The sequence below is a fragment of the Parasteatoda tepidariorum genome, chromosome 1 (assembly GCF_982258835.1).
Source record: "Parasteatoda tepidariorum strain Cologne lab strain chromosome 1, Ptep-v5.0, whole genome shotgun sequence".
NCBI lineage: Eukaryota > Metazoa > Arthropoda > Arachnida > Araneae > Theridiidae > Parasteatoda > Parasteatoda tepidariorum.
In genome coordinates this window covers 133,518,021-133,531,333 of record NC_141755.1, presented here as the reverse complement: position 1 = coordinate 133,531,333, position 13,313 = coordinate 133,518,021, and the positions used below count along the sequence as shown (strand labels likewise).

The window sequence follows — 13,313 nt, the reverse complement described above, 5'->3', positions numbered from 1 at the left end:
AAATTTTAACATTAAAAAATTTGTCCACAGAATTAAATTTAAAAAAATAAGTATTTTGTCATTAAAAAAAATGCAATTTAAATACTTTGATTTAAAGAAAGATAAAGGTTAAAAATGATTAAAATTGACACGAAACCCCTTCAGCTAAAAAGAATTAGCATTTAGTAGGGAATATACTTTTACTTTAAAACATTTATTTTAAATTAATCATAAGAGGCAGGGGCTGAGAGAGGGAAGAAAAAGAAGAAGAAAAAACATTTATTTTGAAGGAATTATTTTACTTATTAAAAAAAAACTATTAAGATACTTGCTTTCAATTCCTTATGACCAATACTTTTTTAAAATGACACTTACTATTTACACATACAGTCGGACCTCTATTTAACAAAGTTGATAAATCCCGCTAATAAGTTCGTTATATGGAAAATTCGTTAAATAGAAAATCACCTTTTGACATACTTAAAAAACATGAAATAGGTTTTAAATTCATAAACACTCGACATAATTAAAATACAAATTGATACACCTTTATCTTGTAAACTTAGTATCTACTATTTATTACAGTACAGAACCCGTTATCCGGAAATCAGAAAACCGGAAAACCAAAAAACCGGAACGAAATTCGATACATTTTCCCGCAATTTTAAAAAAAAATTTTTTTTTTTCCTCATAAGATTTTAGAATTTTTCTTTCTTTTTTGAAAGATGTTTACCTTACCATCATTTCAGAAATAATCATTAGTGTATTACCTCATCGTTTTTTCTTATTTTTAAGATTATTTCCAAATATTTTTTTTTTTTTTAGTTGGGTTTAACACTAAAAAAACGGCTTTTTGTAGCGATTCAGAAAACCGGAAAAATCAGTTATCCGGAATAGCGATAGTCCCGATCGTTCCGGATAATCGGTTCTCTACTGTATATAAATCTTAGCCATAAAAGAAATCTGTATGGAAAACAAGAATAGAGCAAAACATTATCCAGTGTTACATTATCATGCTACATACATTTTCAACTAAAAAAAGAAATCTAAATTTATGTATAAAATTATAACTGTATTTATTTGTTGTATAAAAATATAACTGCTAAGTAATTTCAAACATACATTACCACATGCATTCTTAAGTTTAATTGCTACTGATAAAATCCGTTAATTTTGTCTGAGCTTTTCGTTAGAAATGCAAGCAGAAAGGGATTTTACTGCTTTCTCTAAAAGTTGAGGGGACTTCAAAAACCAATTCAAGGTCATTAAAATGCGTTAACATGCTTGAAATGTTCTGAAATATTTTGGGAAATAAGAAAAGTGGATCTCAAAGAAAATTTCGTTAAATAGAAAATTCACTTCGCTATTTGGAAGATATTTTACGCAGAAATTTCCAAAATGTTCTTGGTTCCTAGAAAAAATTCGCAAAATAGAGAAATTCGCAAAATGGAAGTTCGTTAAATAGAAGTCCGACTGTATATATTTAAAATCAATTAAAATTTACATTACTCTTTGAAACTTATTTTGATTAAATTTTTAAAGTTAAAATTTAATGATATAGAAATCATTTCCCAGCATATGATCATAAATGATCTGAAATGGTTATCCTGTAATTTGCAAAGTTTTTAAATATTGTGATAATTTTATCTACTTGATCATATGATAGCTTTTTCGAGTTATTAAATAAAAAATTTTAATGATTTTGTTTGAAAACTGCTCTGTAATTTTTAACAGGCCAAATTCATTCTGGAAAACTGCCTTTTGACAGAAGCTGGTGTAGGCAGTATTAAACTTAGGGTAAATAACTTCATCAGTTTTGGAATCTATCACAAACGGTGTTCTTCCTTTCCTGATTTTTAAATCTCGTGAATACAAATAGCGATGTGTTATTTATTTTTAAATTGCTCAAATAAAAATCGCTATGCATGGTTTTCAAATAGCGCGAATAGTGATGTTTTTAAATTGCGAGACTCGCGATGTATGATTTTTTTAAACGACTGAACATGAATCGCGATTTTAAATCTCGAATCGCGATGGATGATTTTTCAAATCTCGTTATTGTTAAAACGATGTGCAATTTTAAGATTGCGTAAATGCGAATTATGATGTGTGACTTTTAAATTGCAAGAAGAATCATAACGTATTATTTTTAAAACGCCTATGACAGCAAAAAGAATAGTTTAAGTGTGTGCTGTTAAACTTCCACGTGTTCATGGGGCTAAAAAAAATATGCACATGTTTTGAATTATTTTTTTGCAAATGGGACCGTGTTTTATGTAAATTTACTCATCTCGTTTTTTTTTAAATTCTCTTCAGGAAGGTGTCGATTTTGATAAGATACATAAATACTTTTCAAATTACAAAAAAAATAAATAAATAAATAAATAAACGCAAACGAATTGCGTGATTTGCAAATATTGTGTTTAAATATCAGGATATTCTAAATCACAAAAGAAGAAGAAAACACTTTCGAAAAACCTCTTATATTAATGTTCAAATCGATGCAAATAGCGCACGTAAAAAGTAATTATTTTAATGCACGATTCAAAACTTGTCTGCTCTCTGACTAGTATTAAAAATATAAGAATTTTCTTAAATCACAGAGTAAAAACTACCAAACAAATCTATCAAAATCCTTTCATATTTAAAATAAAATCGACGTAAATAAAGCTTGTCAAAAAGTGATGTACTTAAATGTGGGATTCGAAATTAAGACGTCGCTATAGCATATGAAATATATCGGGACTTTAAAAACCTTGTAGCAATTGTACCAATAATTGCCAAAACAACAATTGAAAAATAACTTGACATGCTATAATACTGGCGCAAATAAACCACGTCAAAAATCGTAATCTAAATTAGCGAATCTTTACTCACTATTCGTAATAATTTGTTAAAACATCGAAAGATGTTTTAACTTGAATATATACCAAATTTTTTTAAAGGAAAAAAAAATTGGAATTAATATTTTTTATTTCGTTCAGATTCCTCTGGTTGTGCACCCCCTATTATAGATAAAACATGGTCTGGATTTCATTGAAATTTACTTGAAATGTCAGGACAAGTCAGGGAAATTTTTTTCTGGTTTTAGGTGGGAGCCCTTTATATTTTGAAGGAATATGTTTTAAGGTCATTATTTATATGTTTACCTGTAAAGAAAACTCCTGTATTTTACGACTATCTTCTGTTTACTCCTATATTCCCAAATTTCTCCGTATTTGTCGAAGAAATTTTTAAAAAAAAACTTTTGGGCGATCAAATATCCACTGATGGCGAAAATAATTCTTTTATCTCTGAACAGGTTACCAGTGTGATAATATGGCCTGTGCTGCAGTATGTTGAGTGTTAATAGTTTAAGTAATTATGCATAATGGTTTAAAGAAATGACTTTTAGATTAAGATTTATATGCATACTTTTTACTTCGATGAATGTAAGTGCTTATTGCCAGCTTCTCCTGGTCCCAGTTTTTGTATTTTTTAGAAAATTCACTAAAATTGATATGAAATAGAATTTTTGTACAGGCTTGATTTAAATAAGTATTACTTATACACAATGAAGCGAACCTCATTTACAGAAAACAGTTCAAAACCATTTTATACTGTTTTCAATACTCTCTTCTTAAATTAATCTCACAATGTTTGATGAATTAAATGATATTTGAAATAAATACATTGAGAATTCAGTTTTAATGCCTTATTAAAATAGTTCTATTGATAAAAACATACTTCTGTGACCAATAACTAAGTCTCTGAGTCAAGTATTTCTATTTTATGTCCATTTAGGTCTTTCTTTTCGTACCAACAAAACAAAATAATTATATTAATTCTATGAAAAATTATTATACTAATTGGTATAGTTTGAATGTATATGTCATGTACTTTTTGAGTTAATATGAAAAAAAATTGTGCCTGTTAATGTACTAAAACAATTTCATTTCATTCTACTGTTAAAATATATTGTAATATTCCTGAATTTTCCCTCTAAGTATTTTACTTTGGAATAAACTTACAAAAACAAATAGTATGCAGAGGAATATTATCATTTGAAATAATAATAATTATACAAAATTAAATAAGCTTATCTATTCTCAAAAATACAACTCATTTCTGCTGCTTATGATAACTCAATTTTTAAAAACTATTGGGTTCCAGCTTTAAAAAGCGTGATTTCTGTTGGTGTTGCTTCTTCATAGTTTTATTGTACCATGAGTACTCAAGATGGGTCATCTCTCTTTGAAAATAACCATTTAATGTACAGTATCTGATGAAATGATATTTTTATTCATTTAGAATGATCTAAAAATTTTAATTCTGCAACTTGAAATTAGAATTGTTATAATTGAAGCACAAAGATCATTACTAGTGTGATGAAACTAAATCACTAAGTAACATTTCTATTTCTATCAATGATTTTCCGACCTCATTAATTTACCTCCGAAGTGTTTGACGAAGATCCTAAAAATTAGTTTAGAAAACACTATACCTTATACAGTGAACTCTCGCTTCTACGATATCCGATACAACAATAACTCCCTCTATTACGATAATGTTCCGTGGTCCCGCCAAACTTGCATATGGATTAATGTTATCTTCCTCTCAATATAACGATATTCTCTGAAGCAGTAAACCTCTGTAAAACGATTTTTTTTCAAATTTCAACATTATTTTCCATTTTTTTTTACTGGTTTTCAAATAATGTAAAATGCCTTTTTGTCATCTTTTACCATTTTTTTCATCTTTTCTGATAAAAGGGTCACTGCTGGTTATGATCTTTCACCCCACTGTTATTTCTTTGCACATCAGAGAATGGCTTTTGTATTCAAATTTCATTCCCCCACTGTTGAGGAGACCACCCTAAGAGCTTCATGTTTTAGAATTGCCTCCTTCAGTTCTTAAGAAATCACCATTGTAACATCATGAGTCATAAATGACCACACACATCACAGTAACACCTGCGACCCTGAGAAGGTACTGTCTCTGTAGAAGGTGGGTGGAGCACGTTTATTGAAATTGAGGAGGAGAAAAAAATGTATACTGACCATTGGTCATCGTTCATCACTGTCACTTAATCCCTGATTTAAACTACACTTGGTGTTTTCATGAGCTAGCGCAAATTCTACGATCAGAACTTTTCGCATTTAGTGCTGCTAACATTTTCAGCTTGGTGAGTCTTCAGTGTATTGGATATTTTTTACTAGTGTAATGGCAGGGAGAAAGCAACTTTCATTTCAAGATAAACTTAACGTTATTAAAGATATTGATGATGGAATGAAACAGATTGATGCAGCTAGAAAATACGGATTATCTCAATCTACAGTTGCAACGTTTCTAAAGAAAAGAAAACAGATCGAAGATACTGTAAGTTCAAATTTAATTAATCCAAAGCGTAAACGACTAAAAGTCGCAACTAATGAAAACATTGATGCTGCCGTCTTAAAATGGTTTCAAGAGATGAGAGCAACAAATATCCCGATAAATGGTCCCTTGTTATGCACACAAGCACGTAAATTCGCAGTAATGCTAGGGAACGAAACTTTTAAAGCTAGCAATGGTTGGCTAATGCGTTTTCGGGATCGACATGGAATAACTTTCCAGGAAGTTCACGGAGAGAAAAAATCTGCTCCGATTAACGAAGCAAATGTATGGAATCAAGAGAAGATGACAGATATTCTTCAAAAGTATAAACCAGAGAACGTTTATAACGCAGATGAAGCTGGGCTGTTTTTTCAATTCCTTCCCGATCGAACATTGGCATTTAAGGGTGAAAAATGTTACGGCGGAAAAAAATCAAAGCAGAGATTGACTGTTCTTCTGTGTGCCAATAGCACAGGGACACACAAGATTCAACCTCTTGTTATCGGCAAATCATTGAAGCCGAGGTGTTTCAAGAATGTGAAAAGTCTTCCAGTGGAATATAAAGCCAATAAAAAAGCTTGGATGACTTCTAAGTTTTTTTCTGAATGGTTGTTGATGTTAGATAAAGAAATGAAAAAGAGGAAGAAAAAAATTGCTTTATTAATTGATAACTGCACCGCTCACACCTCAATTCCAAAACTACACAACGTCGAAATTGTTTATTTCCCGGCCAACTGCACTTCGATTTTGCAGCCACTCGACATGGGCATAATCAAGTGCTTCAAAGGATACTACAGGAAGCGTTTGGTTGAATCGATACTTGTCAACATCGAAAATAAAGTAGAAGATCCTTTTAAAACTGTGAATGTCAAGGAAGCATGTGATATTATTGCTGGTAGTTGGTGGGAGGTAACAGAAGAAACTATTCAAAATTGTTGGATTTTGGCCGGTTTGTGTGTCTTGGAAGATGAAATTGTTTCTAATAGTGAAGAAAATTCCACAGACAGTGATCTTTCAGATAATCAAGAATTAGTTTTGAATCTTCAAAAATCTTTATCCCAACTTGAGGAAAAAATGGGTAAAACATATGGTGTTAACGTGGAGGACTATTTAACTGCGGATGACGATCTCACAATTTTCGCAGGAGTTAGTGATGAAGAGATTCTCTCTGAAATTACGGATGAAATGGAAAATAATGATGAGGAAGAAGATGGTGATGATGATCCATGTGTATCACAGTCCGTATTGTCACCCCATGAAGCTCTTCAATCCGTAAAATCTCTAAAGACATTTTTCTCAAGTCTTCCATTTACAAATGAAAATCATTTTCGGGCATTGGACTCTATGCATACTTTGTTGGTTGACTTAACAGTCAGAAAAATGAATAAACAAACAAAAATATCTGATTTTTTTCAATAAAAATGTTTTTTTAAGGTAAGTTTACAATCTTATGTTCTGTATTTATATCCATTGTTTTTAATGCTTAACCGTAATAAACACTTTGCAAATTAATTTTTTCGATAATATATAAATATATTTATAGTTAATGAATATATAACATTAAATTTCAAAAAATCTCATTGCGTCCCAGAATTATGTGGGCCCTCGATATAACAATATATCCCTCTACAACAATATTCTTATTTGGTCCGCAAAATATTGTTGTAGCGAGGTTTTACTGTATTAGAATTTATAGACATCTTTTTTGAAAGCAAAATCATTCGTACGGGAAACTGTAAAAAAACGTTTGGTGGTAAGACTGCGGAAGATAGTTTCACACCTAAAATACCTAAAAAACCTAAAAGTGTTTAAAGTAGGGATGCACAATCTTTTTAAGAGAAGGGCCACTTGGACAGCAGGTTGACCAATTTGCTTGTCCAAGTATTTAGACAGATATTAGCAATTATAGTATTTTTCATACAGAAACATCAATATACTAGATACTAAATTTTTTTTATCAGTTAACTCAATAAAATTAAATTATTTTAAACATTGGACATAAAATTATAAATTAAAATTCAAAAAATGCAAAACTGATATTTTTTTAGTTTCCTTTTCATTAAAAAAAGAGAAAAAAATTAAATGTGTAATTCAAAATTCTGGGATGTTTTTTTCTAAAAAAAAAATTTATATTTTTGATATTGTCTTGGTCTGCAGATCAAGAGATAGCGCACCCCTAGTTTAAAGTATTTTTCAATCTATTTTAAGAAAGGTAATACTGGAACTTATTGAATAAAATTTTTAATTGATGTATTTGTTTATTTTTTAAAAAAACGTACCATCATTTATGTGAAAAATACAGTAATTTCTGTTTTTAGAAAAGTACTGTAAATAATCATTTAATTTTATTCTTAGAGTGTTGCTAAGTTTGAAAGTAAAATGACAGCTCTAGAAAGCAATGTGAAAGAGCTCAAAGATCAACAATCTAATCTACGAACAACAGCTCAAAATTTCTCAGGAGAATTAGATGTTGTAAAAGTGAGAGGTTATTCAATTATTGTCTTTTAAATTTAAATGTCTCTTACTCATTTATTGTGTTGATATTGACGAATATTTTTACGAATTTGTTGTCTAATAGCTAAATAATAGTTCAAATTCTGATTATTTAACATCCACAAAAGACTGCAGATATATTGGAAAATCAAAATCCATGGATTATCTTACTTGCCTTTTAGATAAACTTTCTAAAAGACTATAATTTATACTCTGAATTAAGTTATTACAAGTGAATACATTATTGCAATCATAAAATGACAGTTTATATCATGTTTGTATGACAGTTTATATCATGTAAAAAAATAGAGCATGATAATTCAAAGATGTATATAAAATAACAAATCTGACAGTTCTTTTTAGTCCCGCAGTTGACTGATCGTTAAGACACGGTTCCCATCAGATCACCGAAGTCAAGCATCACTGGCTGCAATCAGTGTGCGGGTAGGTGACCACTTGGATCAGTCTGCGTAGGGACCGAGGGTGTGCGGTATTGGTCCTCGTTAAACTGTGCTACCGTAAAGTGCTCAACTTCGCGTGCAGGTCGTCGGGCTACCGAAGCGAGGGTGCAATCCCCTCTGCAGAGGATCAAAATTGTGATGGCATGTCTTCGGATCATCCTCAGGGATGCTTCCCAGACCGTCGCCGATAGCCCATTGTGCAGCTCTAGTGTGACGTAAATGAACAACGACAGTGCTTTTTTAAAAAAAAAATTTCAAAACTATGTGAATGATTTAATAAAGTTGTTACTTTTGTTACGCTGCATAGATATTTACAGTTGATCATCATGGTTTGCTTTTGTACTTATCCTAATCATACTTTATGAATCACAATTAAATTATGTGATAATGCATTTTTGTTGAATTCAGAAGGAAATATAATTTACATTCATGTGATGTATACATCATATGATGAGTACTATTACTAATTAAGAAATGTTATATGGATTTTAAAAAAACATTAAGATCTCAAGTGATTTCCTCTTATATGATTGGTTGAAACTCTTAGGGTCATGTCAGATTATCAGAATTATACTTCTTCTTTTCCAACTCAAAAGTCCTGTGAGCTTTCTCTACAATAAAGTTGCATGTTTCTCCAGTTTAATATTTTTTTCTGGTTCTTCCTCAACCTGATCCAGCAATCTTAACTTTGATCTTCCTCCTTTCCTTTAATGATTTTCTAAGGCATGTCTTATCCACTATAATCTTCTAGCTTTGATAAATCATATGATGTTTTTCCTTTTTAATTTTTCCATTTTGTGGTTGCATGTCTTTCTCCATGCGTTACTTTAACTAATGCTTCAAAAATTCTTCTAATTATACTATGTTCAAAATTTCCTACTATATTTTCATATTGTTTTCCTAGGCTTCAGACCCATATGTTACTATTGGTCTTATTAGGGTTTTACATATTATACATATTCTCAAAATTAATTTCCGTTTTAGTAATCATTATTTGCAAATATTTCCATTTTGTGTCCGTGGAATTTCACATTTATTGTTCATTTCGTGACCGCGATTAGTAAAGGATACCCTAAAAAATTTTATCAATTTTTAGACCTTGTATTTGTGTTTGCTCTTCTGTCTTTGTCTTTATCATGATCTTTATTTTGGTTTGACCTATTTCATTTGCTTTTCCTGTAATTTCTTTTATTTGTTCTATTAATCTACTTTTTTTTTTTTGCATTAATTCCTATATTGTGTGCATGGGCACAGACTTTTGTTGACTTTGTGAATATATTGCCTAGTTGTCGAATGATGTGATTCACAAAAGTAAGGTGATATTGAAAAGCATAAATAATAGGGATTCACCTTGCTGAGCACATTTGTTAAACTCAAACGAAAATTTAGCTCTTCCACTTATATTTAAGTCTGTGATGATTGAATTATAACATTTGTTTCCCTATATTTCAAGAAAAATGCAAAAATACTAAGAAATTTATCTGCTGTATCTGTGAGCAATGCTTTCGACATTAATGATATTAAAAATTTCCAGAACCAGACTTTATATTTATTAGACTATGTATGTTAAAATGTTTTTTCTCTAAAAAAAGCATGAATTTATAGTTTAAAGCTAAAATATTTTCATGAACGCAAATCAATAAATGCTATACATATATGCTTAAACAAATGTTTTTGAGTATGTTGCTGGTTATTTTTTTCCTTATTCCACAAAGTATGGGGATTTTTGTAGATTTTTTAAATTTGCTAATATTTTTACTGTTCAATTTTATTTATTTTAGGTTACAGTTCAAGAATTGTCTAATTCTTCTGAATCAACTTCAAAATCATCTGTAGATACATTAGGGAAAGATGCTAAAGTCCAGGCTGCTGTTCAACAAGGGGTAAGTTGAATTTGAAAAAAAATCTTACTTTTTTTTAAATTAGAACTATCAAACATCAGTGTTTCTCTTCCTAGGTTCAGTAGAAAAAAACATCGAATTTATATACCAGTATAAGCTAGACGTAATATGATGCCTCCTAATTTTCTATGCACTTTATGTCCTGAGTAGATTAACGGTAGAGCTGCCTATTTACCTTCAAATCTTTGGCTAATGCATGCATTTTTAAAAATGTCATCAATTGAAAATTATCTGTACATTATATGTACTCAGTTAATAAAATGATGCTAGCCAATCAATTAATTATTTACTTCGCTTTCTGGCTTCCATAGAAGAATGTGTATTTTTTTCCTAATTTTGCTTAACAGGTATAAGCAAAATTCAAATCAATATTTGTTTAATTCCCTCTTGTCACACCATTTGAAAAATAAAATGATATAATAAAAACATTTATATTTCAGTTATTTTACGATATAAAAATTTATAATAGATATAATGCATAAGCTATATAATAACAGGATATTTGCTTCTGTTTTTAAATTCTGTCCATGGGCTGAATCCATTTAAGGCTCAAGTTTGCTCCGATGCTTCTTTGGTGGTAATTGTTTTCCATTTTGATGAAATGATTCAAAATGTTTTTGTTTTTTTAACTTTATAAAATTCTCCAAAAATTAGTTGGTTATAATTTGATAATAATAGATTTTATATTGCATTCTTTTTCTGGAAGCTTTTGTACTACCATTCACAGAAATTTGTGAATTATTTTTTCTCAGCAAACCTACTAATCACTCATTTTTTTTTACAATCACTAACAGCAATGTTTGTCGACAAATTGTTACAATTGTTGCATTAATGCTATTTTTTTCTGTTTCATTTTAACCTTTTATAACATATTTCAATTTTTAAAATAGAACTCTTATTTCCAAAAATAGAACTCTTTTACTCCAAATAGAAAATTTGGAGTAAAAGAATTATTTTATTAGAAAATAACTACTCGCTATGTGGCAAGTCTACCAAAAAATTGGCGAAAAGTGTTAAATGAACAAGTGCTTATTTTAAAAATTGTTTAATATAAATTATGTCTATGTAAAAAAATACTCTGGGAATTCAGAATCCATCAATTCATGGTTGAAAAAATCATGTAAAAGGAGAATTCTATTATAATTCACATATTTCGATGTTGTAATATATGTTGCCCTTCCTCATAAATATTTTTACTTATCGTTCTTTAAAAGTCACTAAATTTTGTCACATATTTATTTTTTTTTATTGTTTAAATAAATTTTTACAGCCTTAGATTATATCTAATAGGAATTTTTTTTTGAAAAAATAATTTAATAAAAATAAAAAAAGTTAGCAAAATGTGACTTTTAAATGTCTTAAGTGGCATATTTTTGTATCCATTGATATCAGTCAGCAACTCAATAGGTTTAAGGAAAAAGCAGCTGCTAAGACATTCTAGTCTCCCAGAATACTAACTGAAAATATAAATTTTCAAGTATACTTTTTAGTTAGAGTAAACATTCAGGCATATTTTGATACGAAAATGTATTTAAAATTCAGTGCTTGTAATTTTAATACATCGCAAAAGGTTATATGAAGCCAACAGAAAATTTTAGAATTTTTTTTAAACTTCCGTAATAAAATTGAACCAACTTTCCAGCTTTGCTCTTCGTTCACCATAAACACCCTTTTGAATAGACGATATTATTGTTTATTTTTTAATCATTTACAAATTAATATAAATGATATATAAAAACATACACATCAGTCTATATTTAAGGAATTTAAATAAAAATGATTTATTCATTGTTTTGCAATAATTTAAACATGAAAATTTAATACGGTAACAATATTGTTTGTATTAAAGTTTAAACATTCTGAAATGTAAAATTTTAGCTGAGCTAAAAGGACCAGATAATTTCATTTCTAATTGTTTTAACATGGCAAATTTGTTAACAGACAATTATTTTTTTAATCTTTCTCATTGCTACAGAAAAATTCTGTCACAGACGAAAATTCTAACTAAAGAAAACAGCTGTAATGTAAAGCTAAATGTAAAGTAAAGAAAACAGCTAGTAAAGTAAAGTTTAAAGTTAAAAGTGGAAAGCGTAATGTGGAAATTTTGCTAACCAAAAAATTAAATGTTAAAGAAAATGCCCCTCTCAGTAAACCATAGAATATAAATTATAGAGTAAATAAAAATATAATGAAAGTTCTGACTAAAACCAATATAAGACCAAGAGTAAACTATAATTCAAATGACGTGTGAAATTTAGGGGCCTCTTTTTCAATACTATTAAAATAGTCATCCACATTATTTATGTAAAGCATCTATCAAAATCTCATGTACACTGCACGATTCATTTCTAAAATGTAGGAAAAAATTTCTGTACCTATTAAGTAATTTCATTTAAAATTAAAGCATAGTATAAATTACGTTTTTATTTTATAGTATTTAGGGTAATCTTTTAAACCAGTAATGAAAGATGAAATTTGTAATAATTTAGAATCGTAAAATATATTAGATACTAAACAAAACTAATATTATTGGGATTAACATAGTGAAATATTTCATTAAATTAATTTTAATATATTATTAACCATAAATTAAAATTTGATTTGAATTTAACTTGATTTGGAAATGAATCTTTGATAACGAAATTCAGTTCCCCTGAAATACTGATCTAGTGTAAAATAAAATTGTTCCGAGTTTCATTATTCAAAAATGAAAAACATATTAAACTCGATTAAAAAAAATCATAGAAAAAGATAAAAAGAAAAAATAGTTCTTCATCCTTATAGCAATACTTAAAAGCTGAAATTTTTAGAAAAAAGCGATGATAGAAAAAATCTATAAAAAACATCTAAAAAATGCGCCTAAATAAAATTGCCGTCAAAAACAATAATTTAGGATTTAATTCTAATAAAAAAATAGTTTTTAATCTAAAAAGAAACCTTTATCACTGTATATGTGTTTTTCGCATTGCCGCAAGTGGAGAACATAAAAAAAAATAATAATTTTCTTCGTCATTAAAATCTTATTTAGTAGTCTTGTAACATCCTAAAACGAAAGAGTTCTTCAAAATCCAGGATAGCGTGGCTGGTAGAGCGCTGGGATTATGTTTAAGTCGTCGTGAGTTTG

The 13,313-nt window shown here is 29.0% G+C and overlaps 1 protein-coding gene and 2 long non-coding RNA genes across 7 annotated transcripts in view; 1 reads left to right on the top strand and 2 right to left on the bottom strand.

Moving 5' to 3' along the window:
• The window catches only part of LOC147816999 (uncharacterized), a 62,514-nt gene that overhangs the window by 16,270 nt on the left and 32,931 nt on the right, over positions 1–13,313 (top strand). For 4 of the 5 annotated variants that reach the window (XM_087153671.1, XM_087153668.1, XM_087153665.1 and 1 more), the window contains exons 2-3: positions 7,690–7,812; positions 10,070–10,171. In XM_087153671.1, the coding sequence (XP_087009797.1) occupies positions 7,690–7,812; positions 10,070–10,171 (225 nt within the window). Of the gene's footprint in view, positions 1–7,689; positions 7,813–10,069; positions 10,172–10,245; positions 10,639–13,313 lie in introns of those variants that run through there. The other variant, XM_087153676.1, reaches the window with a different exon arrangement.
• The window catches only part of LOC147817000 (uncharacterized), a 48,687-nt gene that overhangs the window by 15,602 nt on the left and 19,772 nt on the right, over positions 1–13,313 (bottom strand). The gene's annotated exons all lie outside the window — the stretch shown is intronic.
• The window catches only part of LOC147817001 (uncharacterized), a 45,268-nt gene that overhangs the window by 15,354 nt on the left and 16,601 nt on the right, over positions 1–13,313 (bottom strand). The window lies entirely within an intron of this gene.